The 15,495-nt window shown below is 44.0% G+C and overlaps 1 protein-coding gene and 1 long non-coding RNA gene across 3 annotated transcripts; one reads left to right on the top strand and one right to left on the bottom strand.

Annotated features, from left to right (window-relative positions):
* Nucleotides 1-1,756: 1,756 nt before the first annotated feature.
* Nucleotides 1,757-4,178, bottom strand: LOC135897482 (uncharacterized). The gene is made up of 3 exons (XR_011511463.1): nucleotides 3,979-4,178; nucleotides 3,576-3,842; nucleotides 1,757-2,923 (listed from the first exon to the last, which is right to left on the bottom strand). It is a non-coding gene; the product is annotated as an uncharacterized lncRNA (long non-coding RNA).
* Nucleotides 4,179-4,260: 82 nt separating this feature from the next.
* Nucleotides 4,261-11,357, top strand: Rpp25 (ribonuclease P protein subunit Rpp25). Of its 2 annotated transcripts, none has more exons than XM_065426101.1 (6): nucleotides 4,261-4,401; nucleotides 5,206-5,351; nucleotides 5,438-5,530; nucleotides 8,112-8,146; nucleotides 8,241-8,357; nucleotides 11,169-11,357. In XM_065426101.1, exons 2-6 carry the CDS (start codon nucleotides 5,289-5,291, stop codon nucleotides 11,293-11,295), a joined length of 435 nt encoding a protein of 144 aa, XP_065282173.1. In that variant the 5' UTR covers nucleotides 4,261-4,401; nucleotides 5,206-5,288; the 3' UTR covers nucleotides 11,296-11,357. The 2 variants fall into 2 exon arrangements, with proteins under 2 accessions (XP_065282173.1, XP_065282165.1); XM_065426093.1 differs by lacking the exon at nucleotides 4,261-4,401 and adding an exon at nucleotides 4,408-4,628.
* Nucleotides 11,358-15,495: the final 4,138 nt, after the last annotated feature.

The following is a 15,495-nucleotide window of genomic DNA, read 5'->3' as shown; positions in this document are numbered from 1 at the left end:
GGCGACGAGGCCAGAGGATGGCGGCGGTGTCAGCACAAAGCCCGGTTCATCGAACTCATCCTAGCTGAAGCGACGGAGAGTTGGGGATGCGCGTCTTGTTCCCCGGCCGTAACTGGGTGGCAATCTGGCATTGCAGCTCGCCATTCTTAACACCCTGTACGATCTCAACAGTAGATCCGCTGCCGGTCCAGATGGCATTTCCAATAGGCTGTTGAAAAATCTGGACGATGATTCCATAAAATATTTAACAGAGTATTTCAACGAACTCTGGAAAAACGGTGATTATCCGAAGGAATGGAGAATTGCTAACACAATTCTTATTCCCAAACCAGGCAAGTAACTCAATCTAGATAACCTAAGACCCATATATATAGTTAACATCATGTCTGGGCAAAACCATGGAGCATGTCATACTCAATAGACTGACTAAGTATGTAGAAAACAGAAATGTTCTTCCGCATAACCTGATCGGTTTCCGTCCTGGACTTTCGACTCAAGATACAATGCTTTTAATCAAACATCACCTTATTCTTGCTAGCCCGCTGCATACGAGAGCTCTTCTAGGCCTAGATGTAGAAAAGGCCTTTGATCGCATCAAGCACAGGGCCATATTGGATATCCTCTCGGAGATGGGATTGGGTAAACGATTGCACAATATAGTCAAAGCCTTTCTCGCTGGCCGTTCCGCTTGTCTCAGGTTAGGTGAACTCCAATCGACAACTCTGGAACTTGGGAATCGTGGGACACCGCAAGGGTCTGTCCTATCTCCCATGTTATTTAATTTGGCAATGTCACATGTGGCTCGAGGGCTCGCGCAGACTGAGGGTATCCACTCTGCTATATATGCAGATGATGTAACAATCTGGAGTGCCGAAGGTATTATGGGACAGACAGAGACCAAACTACAGGAAAGGATTTATGTGGTGGAAACAGCACTCGAGGGTATGGGACTGAACTGCTCTGCTAAAAAATCTGAACTATCTGTACTACGGAGCAGTAAGCGTGGGCGCAAGCCGAACGGATACATCCCAGAGGAAGAACCCCGCATGCATTGACATATACGCCAAGAATGTGCAATGGCATCATTACTCTTGACCACATGCTTTGGCAGTGCCCCGCGATGTTCACAGACTGTGACAAGGAACAAGAATGGTGGCGGCAAATGCTACACAGTGAATCGCTCTCGGACCATTTACGGGCAATCCAGAAGGTCCGCGATGTGGCTGAAAGGCTCGGCCTGACAGTCCCAACGTGGGAGCGGCCGGCGTCAACCAAGGGTTTTCCTTCAGGGCCCAATAAAGTTCTTCATACCATACCATTAATTAATAGCTATAAAACGATAGTTGCAAGTAACGCTGTGTGGTGTGTGTTTCTCTTCTGTACGTCTCGTCAAATTGTTGCGCAATACAACCTCTAATACCCTATACCAATACGTCCAGTCTTCAACCTTGGCAACTATCTCTTTAGCTTTACTTAGTATTTGCCTTTGTGTCCATTTAAGCTTCAATTACGTAAGACTTACAAAACAAACCAAATGATTTCGTTGTGTGTGTGTGTGTGTGTGTGTGTGTGTGTGTGTGTGTGTGTGTGTGTGTGTGTGTGTGTGTGTGTGTGTGTGTGTGTGTGTGTGTGTGTGTGTGTGTGTGTGTGTGTGTGTGTGTGTGTGTGTGTGTGTGTGTGTGTGTGTGTGTGTGTGTGTGTGATTATATGCAGGAGGTAAAACTGGTAAAAGTCCCAATCAAACCACGGAAAGAAATTAGCACGGAAAACGCATTTATTTATTTAGCACATACTGCCAGCCTTAGTCTCAGGATTCGAGCAACAGTGGGCATATGCTTAAAATCGGAACATCGGACAACTATAGTAACTAAACAAAACAGTCAATCAAAAAACAAAGAACAAGAAAGACATTTGCAACATACCGTGTACCTTAGCCCTGTGCGTGACAGCACAAGCTTAGCACTGCGCATGGAAAAAAAATTAAAAAGAGATAAAGCATAGCTATATGTAATCGACAAGACACAAAATAAGTACAGAAAAATACATTTTTTTACATAGCATCAAAACAATAGACAAAATTAACATGTCTTAGCACTGCCTTTGACACCGCGCGTGAGAAAAAAAATATACGCTCAAAAGCTTTGCTGTAGTCGTCAAGACAAGAAAAAAAATACATTGTATACATAGAATGAAAACATATATTGGACAGCGATAGCCATCCCTCCGCGTGGAAACAGGTTAATCTGAACTATCAAGCACGCTCAAGGGCGAGATCATGTGTGTTGCGTTGTGCACCTAGTTCTGTGGTTTCCGTTTCAATCCTGGGTTATTGTTGTTAGCTTGAAAGAATGGCAACATACCCCGTCCTTATCTTCAGTTTAGGCGTCTTCTTATTGGGCAGACAAGAAAGACCTTATTAGATTCATTTTCTCTTGATGCCTGCGTTCTCTTTGTTGCTCGCGGTCTTGATGTATCTTCCACATCATTTCAGACATTGCTTTACTAGTTGCCTTTCTTGCAGCTGACATTTTGGCCAGTGTGCTTACTGAGGTGGATTTGAATACCACTCTTCCCGGCCCTCTAAGCAAATGAGGCTCTAGGCTGTCATCGACGGCTGCTATCTTTCCCATTTGGTAGAACGGCACTTGGGTCGGCTTGGCCCCAGAAGCCCTGCTGTGGAGGTCCTGATGGCTTGTCCTTCTTTTGACCGTTTGGAAGCGGTTCTGGCATTGCTTTGTTGACTTTTGTAGCCCGAGTGTATCTTCTATGTCAAGGGATATCGCTCTCCACATTGCCTTCTTTGTTTTGAAAGCCTTCGTAGGACCCACTAATCCAAGATACGCGTGATATTTATCCAAGAGGAGTTTCGTCTCTTCTTCGGTCCACTCACGCGAAGTGCTGTCTCTGCTCCTTCTTTCACAATCTGAAACCGTGGCAAATAAAGCTATATCAGCTCACGAAAATGTACGAAACTACGTTAGAAATATGTTCGCATGAAATGCGGAATAAGACCGGATGAAAAAACAAACGAACAGCAATCTATGGGATCATAATATGACGGGAGCCGATGTGCTAGCTACGAAATTATACACTTCCTTCTTCCCACAAATTAATGCAAAAATTGCAACGAAGAGTACATCTTGGAGCATAACAAGATAATGGAGGCCGAGTGCTTGCGTTTCGTTTAGAAATGGCTGTCCTTGTAAATTTCGTGTTTCGTTGGGAATTATCAGGGGGGTATTCTCTAAATATCCACGTGTCAGAAGGAAACAGGCGCTCCCAGCCAATCAGCACTTCAGCAGCAGACGAAATGGACATCTCCACTAGGTGGACCCTTATAGAATGCCCCCCCCCCCCCAGGTGTCATTTCATCACGTAATTGCAGATGGATTAGCAAGTACAATTGGACCTGAAATTTCGGTGCGTATGTGATGAGCCTTCATAGTTTACGGCGAAGGGGAAAACATTTGCGAATATTTTGTTGAAAGGGCTCGGCTATTTGGCAGAAGGCCGCGTAGCTTGAACGTAATAACTGCGTTTATCCACGTAGCAAGAACGCAGATGCATATACTTACCCCCAGCGGTTAAGTCAGCACTTCTCAGGTTTCTTGGTTCCGACGGGCCCGCGGAACTCGCTCCCGCAGCTAACTCCGCAACGCCATGGACATTCAGTGGTGCCGGTGCACTGACAACCACTGGCGCCTCGGCACCGACTCGAGCAATGGACTTCGCAGCGTTGTCGACCGTCAAAGGGGCCGGTGCGCTGACAATCGCTGGCTCGACAGCTGGCCGTTTTGAAGCATTCACGATAGAAGTGACCAATGCTTTCAGCTTTGCTGGATCTGTTTGTCATAAAACAAACGCGACAGAAGCGCTTAATTCCTGGCCATATGTTGTCGTCTGCTCGAGCCTGCTGTTTAATACCACGAACAAACATGATAATGTGAATACGCCTTCATTCAGCGTTCAATGACTTACCGGCCATTAGTTCATCCAGTTGTAACTTCGTCATCACAACGGAATATTTCTTACCATGAGTTATTACCTCTACGAACGAGTTCATCGCGGCACAGACGCTGCAGAAGCAAACTGAGAGCGCTCAGTCATATGCACGGTTCAAACCAGGCGCGTTACGCCAGGCGGCGCCAGCAGTGCGTATCGCATAAAGCCCCTTAGGCGCTTTAGTATCGGAGCATTGCATTTTATCCTCAGATTTATTTACGTCTGCCCCTCCACAGGCTTGGGGCGCTGTGCCCCCAACGGGATTTGGGGCAACTCCGGTGTGCATTTACCGAGAATGCTATAAAATTCCCGACCGGTCGTTTCCCGACCATTCCCTACGATAAGCCGCATTTTTGAAACCGCTTCTCAAATCGTCCGTAGCCAATCCAAGACTCATCGGTAATGGCGGCCTCCTTGCATGCAAACTAGCCATCATGCAACCACAGAGGAAGGACGCAAAATGCAAATAATTGTTGTTGTAAATCATGTGTGTGCATAATTGTGCGTCATTACTGTTACCTAGCCTGTTTCTCGGAGTCAACAGCTAAGGCAGGGCCTCCGCATTACCATCGACAGTTTAAAACTACTTGTATTCAAGGCAGGGAACTTGGGCAACTGTTCCGCAAGTAAGTCGCAGCCGTTGCGGAGGAAAAAAAGTGTATTGGTTCCATCGCGTTGTTCCTTTCGCAATGACTTGGCTTGCCATTTTTGTCTGCGCTGTTACCATGTCATCGTGCACCACTGTAAACATATGCACTTCGGCAGCGTCAGCAATTTCAAAGGTATCGGTCAAAGGTATCGTCATTGACGCTCGACTGTTCGCATACCATCAAGATTCGCCCAATTTACGTCCACTGCAGGACAAAGGACTTTCTCAGCGATACCAAATTACCCCTGTCTTGCGTCAACTGACCCCATCTTACGCCTGCAAATTTCCTGATTTCATCACACCAACTTTTTATTGAACTCTACTGCGTTTCCTTTCGCTCGGCACCAGTTATGCTACACAAATAGAGCAGTGGCTATGTGCATTGCTCATCACGCAGCCTACTAAACTACACCACCACCACCACCCCCTTTACCTCAACGATAATTTCCCGTCTTGTAACGCTACGCCTGTCATGTTATGTTTCATCGCTCGTTGCGCGATCCTTAGCTTCGCCGCAAGCTCCTGCGTTATCCCATTTCGTGTATTTTTTTCAGTGGAGAACTATACGAAAGGAGAATCGACCGAAGAAAGCGTTGGCCCGCCGCCTTTTAAAGATCTTCGAGACGATTTTGTCCACATGAAAGTTCAGCCCAACAGCAAGCTCAGAAACCTGCTAGAGTATGCTAAGAAAACGTTCCAGGCGAGTATTCTCTAAACAGCCGTAACACGTGTTCGCTGCGAGACGTCATATTCGACATTCCTCTCACGCTTGCGATTGTTTTTCAGGACGAAGAAAAAAGGCAAATGGTGTTCACTGGCTCAGGCCACGCTCTAGCAAAAACCATCACGTGCGTTGAGATAATGAAGCGAAAGCACAAGGTAAGTTGCCCGTCTCCCGTACAGCCTCCGTCACGGCTTTCGAGAGCGCTGTAACGTTGTGCTTGTGCTGCAAAGACAAGAAAACGTAATGTCGCAGCAATCACTAGATTCAAGGTAACAGTATTCAAGAATGTGTGGTTTTCAGGTGGCTTTCCTTTAGCTCTAGAGTTATCTCTCAAACCACGAATTCACCCTTAAATACACAATTCCTTTTTCAGCAGCAGCAGCACAGTGTCTCATCGTTCTAGACCAGGGCTGCGCAAAATATACCCCGCAGGCCATATGCAGATTATGAGTACATTTTCATCAGCCTTCAGCCGAGTTTAGTCTTCCGAGGTATGCTGGTGCTGCAATCCAAGCCTAGCCACATGCCGGGAAAAACAACGTCGTGAACTCTTGGCCGGCGTCAGACACAATAAAACAAAAATATTTGTGTGAGCTTGCATTAGGTGCACGTTGAGAAACCCCAGCTAGTTGTAATTAATTCAGGGTAACTGTGGCGTGCCTCATAATCAGATGTCAACGCCAAAGCTGCGATATTGCCACGGCATCCATACTTGTATTGAACATGTGTTGTCCCGTTACATTTTGACTGAATGATAGTGTACGGTGGCACCTACAAACAAACCTAATTTTTCACCCTTGACAAATAGTTGCTTACATTGCGGCATATCAGGAGTAAGCGTCAGTCAAGGTTATTTGGATCTATTAACGTTGCCGACAATGTTGTTGTTCAAGGCCTACTACTGGGCTGGTACAAATAATGTGCTGCTCTTCATCTACGCATTTCATCCCCTTATTGCACGAAATTGTATTTCGTTGCAAAAAAATTTGGCAAGCCTTTGTTTAGGCCAGATATGCCTAAACGAGCCTCAGTTATCTGAAGAAATGTAAGTTGCGGTTTTATAAGCAAGAGTTGTTGCATATCATGTATGATACACAATGCAGTTATGTTTTTTTTTTAACCCTATGAAAAGGCATTCAAATGGTAGAAAACCTGTGAAAAATATCTGAGCAATTGAAAAAAACTGAAATGTATGTTGTCAAAAATGGGCCTTATTTCTTGCAGTTCTGTGTAGTACCAATTCCTTTAAAATTTTATGACATCATCTTCGATTAACTAACTGGCAGCCCCACTATCTAGGCCGCTTCTTTTTATATGATTTTTTGCTTTGTGTAGTCTTTAGGAGACTGACGCAAGCCCGAAAAATGTCTTATTCCTCTTCCTTCTTTGCCACTGCTGTTGTGATTAACTCTTGAAACATGGCGTGGCCCGCACTATGCTAAGCATTTCCATGATTTTGACATGTTCATGACGGTAATAGTGCTATGAAACATTATAGCAAACCTGTAGTAACATGCTTTTTCACCAACTATGTTCTCACGCGAGGAAACGAGAATCTGCTCTCCTCCAGCATGCAACCCATAACCACATGCAGTATCATATGTGATGCAGTAATTAATACTTGCCTCACAGAAACACCCAGATGTCTTTCCTGTTCAATACACTACTGTAGGCTTATAAATGTTCTAAATTCAAGTATAGAAGTTGTCAAAATGACCTGTCTATTTACAAACTTCTTGCCAGTTCTATGACGAGCTGCTGCCATACATTCTTCAAGGAAAAATATAACTGAAATATTGCTTACAGAGTCAAGGTCTCTATGTATTTTATTGCTAGACATGACGTATATTCCATGTAAATACGCAAGATTTTCTTTGTTTTTGATTCTATTAAGCTGAAAGGAGTTGTTATATGCATATCATGTATGATTCACGGCATGATAATGCGTTAAGGACTTCATAATGAAGCGACCAAGTTGTGGTGGGCCAATTTCTTGACATGGTGTGAGCTAGTCTCATGTAGGTATTGAATTGCAGGCACAGACACTTCTCATTCATTCTAACATTGAAAGCTGCAACATTCTTTGTCTGTATCAAACTAAAAAATTAAAGTGAGGATGGTGCCTTCAATAGTTTCAGCGTCACATGCTTTTCAAGTTGGAGTAAAGTGTCCATGCGCCCAAAGAAATCTTGAGTGCATGCTGAAAACCTTCTAGTAGAATTCCAACAGGGTTTCATGTCATTCGAAAGTAAGAAACAGAGTGGCCACCCATTTCACAACCCCTTCTTGGTGACACTGTGAGGCTGTGACTATGCAGTGAAGTAAGTACTGCATCAACCAAGTGTTCCAGAGGTAAAACGTGTGTAGAGGGAACAGCCCCTTGGTCAGTGCCATGGGAACCATGATAAAATATACGAAAAATAGAAATGCTTTAAAACTGGCACCTCTTGTTGGAAGCATATACATCACTGAGCAGACATTTTCTTTGATGATTGTGAACAAAATCTGCCTTCGGCCTTCAAGCACCGACATTAAATTACAAGACATGCTGAGTACAGCAATAAGTGACACCAAATAGACTGCCTTTCCCAAAGCAAAAGATGCAACGTTGCCGCTCCCAGAGATACTGGCTTTGGCCTCTGCTGGTATTAAGTCATGCGGCCCTGCTATAGACAGAAATGACGGTAGTCGTACACAGTTTCTCATATGTAATGAAATAGATTTGTACACCCGCAGGAGGTCCATCAAGTGAACAAGGTCCTGTACAAAAAGTGAGTACTACATCACAGACAGTGATTTTCTTCAGTTTGGTACAGTTGGGATCGGCCAGAACAGGATCTTATTATCCCCTATTTCCTCCTATAGAGTCGAAGACTGCTGGGAACCCAAGTCACCAGAATTCGACAGGTTGAAAATTGTCAGAGAAATACCTACCATTCACATACTACTGAGTAAGGACCCAGTTGATGCGACGCAGCTAGGGTGAGTAGCACGAAGTTTGGGCAATGCTGGAAACTTACTAGTTGTAACGGTGCAGCAGATGCTTGGCATAACCATGGCTGCGCTTGTCCTTAACAAACTTACACAGTCAAGTTTCATAGTGGGCGGTGTTTGATTGAACAATATACAATGGCAGCTCCACAAGATATTGTTGATAGTGCAGATTAAAGTATTTATAATAGCGACTAACGAGCATACTGACAAGAAAGTTGCAAGTCCTCGGTCCTCAGTGTCAAGGCTGCAGACCTCAGCCTTTATTTTTTCGTCTAGTTGATTTTGCTGCGTGGCTGTGCCAAGTTGTGACGGGCTGAATAAGAAATGCATGGATGTCCTTGCAGCTGCCAACCCTTTCCAAACTATGTTAGCTCACACATGTAAGAGACAATAACTGCCTTTCTTTCTTCTCTGTTGCACGTAATGATATTATCTCGCTTGACTTGCCACCACTTGGCCTTTTTAACCCTTTCTGTACCACAGACAAATATCCCTGTCAACCAAAATGTGCACGAATATTGCCAATTAAGTGTACAATTATCATTAGGAAAACTACCTTCCAGTGTAAACCGATGACGAGCATATTTGCCAACATGCTTCTGGTTGCACTTTTCAACGGTAGATGACAGTGCTTGTCAATGCTAGAGGGACCTTAATGCTAGTGGCATTGTGCATAATCCTTTTTTAAAGCGAAGCTTTCTTGCCAAGTTCCAGGCACTTTTTTTTGTACATATCTGGCCTCTAATGCCAAACACCACGGATGCATGCTTCGACAAGCTGCATGGAACACTCTTTCTCGCGGGCAAGCCAGTACGTTTCGATCAACACTTGCACACTAGAAGAAACTGACGCATGAGAAACACCACGAGTGCAACATGGCACTATGGATCACCACTGAAAACTTAAATAATATATGTATGATGTACTGCATGTAAATATGTGTGTACAATATCTAGCCTGTCTAAAGTCACTGCAAATAAGATTTCTTCGTATAACATGCTGCTCTTGATTACTTATACAGTCGACTCTCGTTACAACGGGCCCTGAAAATCCGTCAAAGAACGTCAGTTTTATCCAAAGTCCGTAATATTTGAGACACCTCACTTCCAAAACTTTCATCACGATGTCTAATAACTTTATTGCAGAATGAGTGACGAACGTCCAAAGCAAAAAAACAAACAAAAAAATTCGCAGTTTTGCCCAAAAGGCGAAGCATTGATTGCAATAGCAAATTAAACAAGACAAGCGCGGCGACAGCAGCGAGCAAATTGACCTTCGTGCTGTCTCTCCCTTCAACGCGAACTAAACATCGAAAGCACAGCACATACGAAGCTACCAGCATTGGGCGCACTTTGTCCACATCGCAGATCGCTTCGGAAATGAGGCCCGCGCGGGCGCGTACTTTGTCCAGATCGCAAATCGCTTTCAATATATGGCACCCCTGAGGCTGCCCCGTTAACCGCAGCCACCGGAGTAGAACCCCCAGCACCTTGCGTGCTGCGAAAGACGACGCGCTTCTGCCCCGCTTTCCTCGCTCCCTAGGCGCAAGATATTGAACCATGATCATCGGAAAGACGACGCGCTTCCGCCCCGCTTTCCTCCCTCCCTCGGCACAAGATATTGAGCTGTGATCGTCGGAAAGACGACATGCTTCCGCTCCGCTTTCCTCCCTCCCTCGGCGCAAGATATTGAGCTGTGATCATCGCTTGACCCTCGCAAGTCAGTTGCCAGCCCGTGTCGACATGGCAAAAGTGTTTTATACCCCCGATTTTGACAAAAATTGCTGTTAATTTCGTCCGCTGTAGCCAATAGTCCGTTGTAGCGCAGTCCGTTAGAAGGGAACTTCGTTGCATTAATAAAATAGAACAAACTAAGGCTGAAATATGGTCAGTTATATCCAGAAGTCTGTTGTACGCAGGTTCGTTATAACGAGTGTAGACTGTATTTAGACCTCAACAACTACACTTCATACGCACATGCAGATGCTTTATGAGCCAATCACACCAAGAACGCTTCACTTTACGTAGATGTCAGCTGGAGTTGTCTGCTTGTTTTTTTCTCTATTGTGGCAAACAGTTAAGCCATTTGGTAATGGCTCAGAGCAATGTAGTTTGCCAATGTATTGTACAGTGTGGGTGTGAAATAGCTCAGTGTTGAAAGGCACGTGATTGACAAGTAAAAAAATTAACTTTGTCCTCAAAAATAATTTGGCTGTGGCTCAGCACGATATGGCTCCACAGTGAGCAGCATGACAAGAGTTGGAAAGGGCTTAGTGTGAGCAAAGTTCAAGTGCTGCTAAGTAATTAATTTGTTTAGCGTCCTGAAGTTGCACTGTAACTCTGACACACCATAGTGGAGGACGCTTACTCCTCACTTACTCAGTCTTCCGCAACATGCCTGGATGCAAACACTTTGTTTTTGCATTCTGCATTCCTTGGATTGCAATCAATAAGTGATCGTGCGACCTCATGTTCAGCAGTAGAGCACCATAGCCGGAGCCGCTGCGCTGGATCCGGACTGCTATGCATTGTGTAGTTTCATGCAGAGGCAGCCTCTGGAAGTTGCAGTGCGAAATGCATCCCGCCTTGTAGACATCTAGACACTGCCTTGTGCAATAACTCCCTTTGTTTGACTGTCATCAGCCTTTTTCACTTGCTAAAGCTCCTTGTTGTTTTCATTACAACTGCTGTTGTAGGTTCAGTGCAGTATCCCATTTTGGGATCACCTTCTGTATTTACCTGTACATCTAGTTTCCTGTGTAGTAACACAACAAATGGTTTGATTTGATTCATGCTTCAGGTACCAGGCGCCCGGCTGCACTGATGGCAGCTGGTCTACAGAACAGAAGCCATCCAAGGCCAGGAAGAGGCAGTTTCCAAAGAAGACACCTCGCAGGCAGAAGGCACAGCAGGCTGCCACACAATAATTGTACACCGGAGAATGCACTTGTAAATAAAGAAGCTATAATACTATTTATACAAGTTTCAACATTGAATGTTTTTCACTCATGCCGACTGCTAGAAGAAATGTGAACTACTACAGTTCCATTTCAGTTGACCTTGGTTACGAGAATTAAGATAATGCTACAGCCACTAATGAAATCACTCATGTGCCCGAAAACATTCATTAAAGTTTAAGTGGATGTGAAAGAGGAGGGAAGATAACCGATGGTCATTAAGGGTTACGGACTGGATTCCAAGGGAGGGGAAGTGTAGCAGGGGGCGGCAGAAAGTTAGGTGGGCAGATGAGATTAAGAAGTCTGCAGGGATGACATTACCACAATTAGTACATGAACGGGGTTGTTGGAGAAGTATGGGAGAGGCCTTTGCTCTGCAGTGGGCGTAACCAGGCTGATGATGATGATATTTGAAAACCTTGCTCGCTGGCATTTCTGATAGCTCAACTTATGGATTACGATCAGTATCATGTTACACATACCGTTAACACGTTTCTAGGCCTGCAAGTGTTAACATGCAGCTTTATTAATGTGCTCACATGCCCAATGAAAATTATACACCTACTTTAACGTACAGGTGGGTAAAATAACATGGAATCTGCAAGCATTGCATTCCAAAGAGCCAAAGACCCAATTTGGAGATTTGAGACAATTTATGCAGTGCCATGACAGCTTAAACAAAGGAAAATATTTTGGAAACTGCGGCATATAACAGTGGTGCAGGTGTTACTGTGAGAAACTAAAGAGAAGTTCTTTTAAGATTTAGCGATCACACTCTTACCATAAAAGTAACAAAAATAACGCCATCAAGGGGAGCACAGACAGTCTGAACTAATGTTTCTCTTTAGCGTCCCTTAAAACAAAACGCGTTCCGGGCCACCGAAGCCCCACCAGCTCGACGCACATTGCCCTCTCGTCCCGCAACGCTTCGCATTAAGTAGATGTTAACATACACTCGAGCCTGTCAAATTTTTACAGCGAAAGCTGTATATGAATAACCTTCAGTAGTTTTTCGCCATTTGGCATCAGAAACGGACTTTGTGATTTCTAACAAACCCATACTCAATGGGTTTCATTGTTTGCTTTGTGTGTGATCACATACGGGTGCAGTGCGGTGGCACAGATGTCAAAATGCGGAAGATTAGAACGCTCGCCGTGAAAAATAGCGTGACGTCAAGGTTATCGCAGTATGTAGGCAGGAGAGGTATGGGCACTAGAAACAGCTGCGTTATCGATGGAGCAGACACATATAGTTCGTACTCCCGAAGAACAACATGCGTACCAGGAACACCGGAGGGGACAGCAACAAGAATGTAAACAGCGCCGGCGCAAAACGACCACCGACGAAGAACGTTCCCGCCTTTGAAGATGGAATGGCAGCAAAAGCACTTTGCTTCTCGTTTGAGAGCCTTGACTGTCGTCAGCTTTCGCTGCCATTATATCTTCGCAGAGTGGAATGTTTTTTTATTAGACCGCACGTTATCCCAGTTAGTACGACCTCGATTTTTTCCCCAGAACGTATTAGCGAGGTTCTACAGTACAAGGCCAATAAATAAGCATGTTCAAAGAGCACAAGGACGCTAAAAAACTTCAGAATAAAAATGCTGCTGCTTCACAGCTCGTATTCTTGGGGATAGCACAAACACCCGCACTCGGTACTGCTGAGCACACATTCTTTTTTTCTGGTTTATTAAAAGACAAAGGTCACTCTTCCATTGCTTACATTTCTTTTTAATGATCCTGTATGCTACCAGCATCAAAATGTGCGTTTCTTAATCCTGGTAAAACAAAGTATAGCTGTGTTACACTAATAGTGTAAAGAAAATTTGCAACAATCTAGGTTCACAAATGACAGGAAAGACTGCACAATGCATGAAGAGGCCACGACTGCAGAACATTTTCCTGTGCAATAGTTGCAGATTAACAGTGTAAGTAACATCGCAATGTTGCCATTCAGGCCAGACGCACTACATTTCTTCATATCATGTATTCTTTTTCTACTTTGAACAAATTTTAAAAAAATTGCATGGAGCATACATTACAATTTGGTCTGTTCAGGTGGGTTTCCTGTAGAGGCAGACATTATGCGCACCATAGACTGCATGTCCCCAGGTGGCTATTCAAAAATATTCACTAAATATTTTATTAATTCACTTTAGGGCCACGTTTTAATTACAAAATTGAGGTCGAGTCATGCCTGTTAAGCAGAAATAGTGGTACTAGCACCACTTTTGAGGTATGCAAGCCTGAGATCTGCTGAAAATTTTGTTAGCATTCTAGTTAAGAGCATCCTAGATTCAGCTACACATGCTTTTGTAGAACTATTCATGTAACAACAATATATTTTAGTTGAGGCTGAATACCTCGAAAGTGGTGCTAGTATTAAGACTTCTTCCAAGCAAACACTACTTCCATTACAGCACAGCTTCAATTTTACATTTGTAATAATGCCCTAAAGTGGATAATTAAAAAGCTCACTGAATGTTTTCAATTAGCCACCTCGACGTCCGTCTTCTTTTCAAGAAATGCACCTGAAGGGGCAGTACAGCGCTATCTGTCACTGGCAATGTTACAAAAATTTGTAAAAAAAAAATGTGGTATATAAAACACTTGGGTCTTCCCAGATGCAAAGCTGAAGTATAATGGCATCTTTGGATGGTCATGTTTGAGCGCTCTAAAGCACTCGCAAAAGGCTGATCTTGTTTGGATAGACGAAGAGGAGCACTTCGGCTACATTCGCATGCTTCTTTCTAATCGCCCGACTTCAGGTCAGCGCCGAAACGGGCTATTAGTATCTCTATCAAAGTGGTTGGGAAATATGGTTAATTCCAGCCATGTGACCCTACCCATTCCTTTGGTTGTGCTGGCAAAGGGGGACTCTAACTCCCACTGCCCTGAAAAGAAGCTAGCTGTTTGGCTGGCACAAGATACCTCCTACTTGGACGCAAGAGTGACTGCAGAATCTGCCTGCTTCTATTTGAAGGATTACAGCAACCATCCGATGATGCCACAATAATTTAACAAACAGGCTGTGTATCTTAAAGAATGCCCCGAGTCTTTTTAGATCGAGCACAGCCCACTTTAACTAATTTACCATCGTTCTGCAGTTTCTAGACGACTTTCCAAACATGGCCAATGAAGCTGCACTTGCAAAACTAAATTTTAGTTTTTTTTTCTTTAATTAAATTTAAATTTTTTTAATTATGTTAAGTTTCTTCCAGATTGTCCGACACCTATTCCTGCTGTCATTGCAAGCGATTTGCGATGCGACTGAAAGGCAAATTGCCATTGGAATTTTCGGTAAAAGCTACCAAGATACTGACAGCAACCTGCCTTTGTCTGGCAGCAACCCCGATCCAAGTCACTCTTGAATTGAATATTTGAATTGAAATGTACAAAACAAATATGTAGCTCATCCTGCTCAATGGCAGTGAATGAATGCATGCAGCGTTGTGATGCTTCTGCAACGTTGCCTATGTTTCAGGAAGTCGGCGTATAGTTGGGTCATACACGTTGCCGTTTGCTGTTCTCCGCTGTCACACTAATGCTAGCTGCGATGCAATCCACTGTCTTACGTCACGTGACTGATTCATCTACGATCACGTCTATCCTGTGAATCCAGCTCACGAGTGCACTAAAGCACAGACATCAATAGTTGGAATTCATAGCAAAGCCTTGCATTTTTTGTGGGGAGAGCAGACTAAACACAACCTCATGCATAAGCAAATAGCAAATTCTGCACTCTGAAGGAAAATATGTACACAGTGAACAAATAAAGGAGCAGCTTTACAAGACCCTGGAAGACCAAGCACGAAGGGAGCTCAACTGCCACACCGCTAACGTAAAACTTTCGGCATTACAACACACAATACTAAAGGCTGCACTATTAAAAGACAAACTGCAATAAAATTTCAGGTCACATGAAAAGCAGTTTTAAATGGAGCAGCCTCCGTGCAAAATTTCACACTTGAAATATAGTGAAATTTCATTAGTCATTCTTCAACCCTAGCTTAGACACACAACCATAGCTGGTTTTTGTCATAAATGTAAACATGGGAGTATTGACAGCTACAGTGCCTGTAGGTTGCACTTTGAGCATGGATGACCACACATACTCTGTCTTGGAAAACACAGCTCTCCCTGGCCAAATAAAGACCCAATGCAAACTTT

This window comes from Dermacentor albipictus, chromosome 1 (assembly GCF_038994185.2).
Source record: "Dermacentor albipictus isolate Rhodes 1998 colony chromosome 1, USDA_Dalb.pri_finalv2, whole genome shotgun sequence".
NCBI classification, from domain to species: Eukaryota; Metazoa; Arthropoda; class Arachnida; order Ixodida; family Ixodidae; genus Dermacentor; species Dermacentor albipictus.
The sequence above is the reverse complement of the archived record's forward strand: the minus strand, read 5'-3'. Positions and strand labels throughout refer to the sequence as shown.

Bases quoted from the DNA above. Each gene is read 5' to 3' on its own strand.
- Rpp25 (XM_065426093.1), top strand. The intron at 5,352-5,437 runs GCGAGTATTCTC...ATTGTTTTTCAG, and splicing joins ATGCTAAGAAAACGTTCCAG to GACGAAGAAAAAAGGCAAAT. The intron at 8,147-8,240 runs GTGAGTACTACA...TTCCTCCTATAG, and splicing joins AACAAGGTCCTGTACAAAAA to AGTCGAAGACTGCTGGGAAC.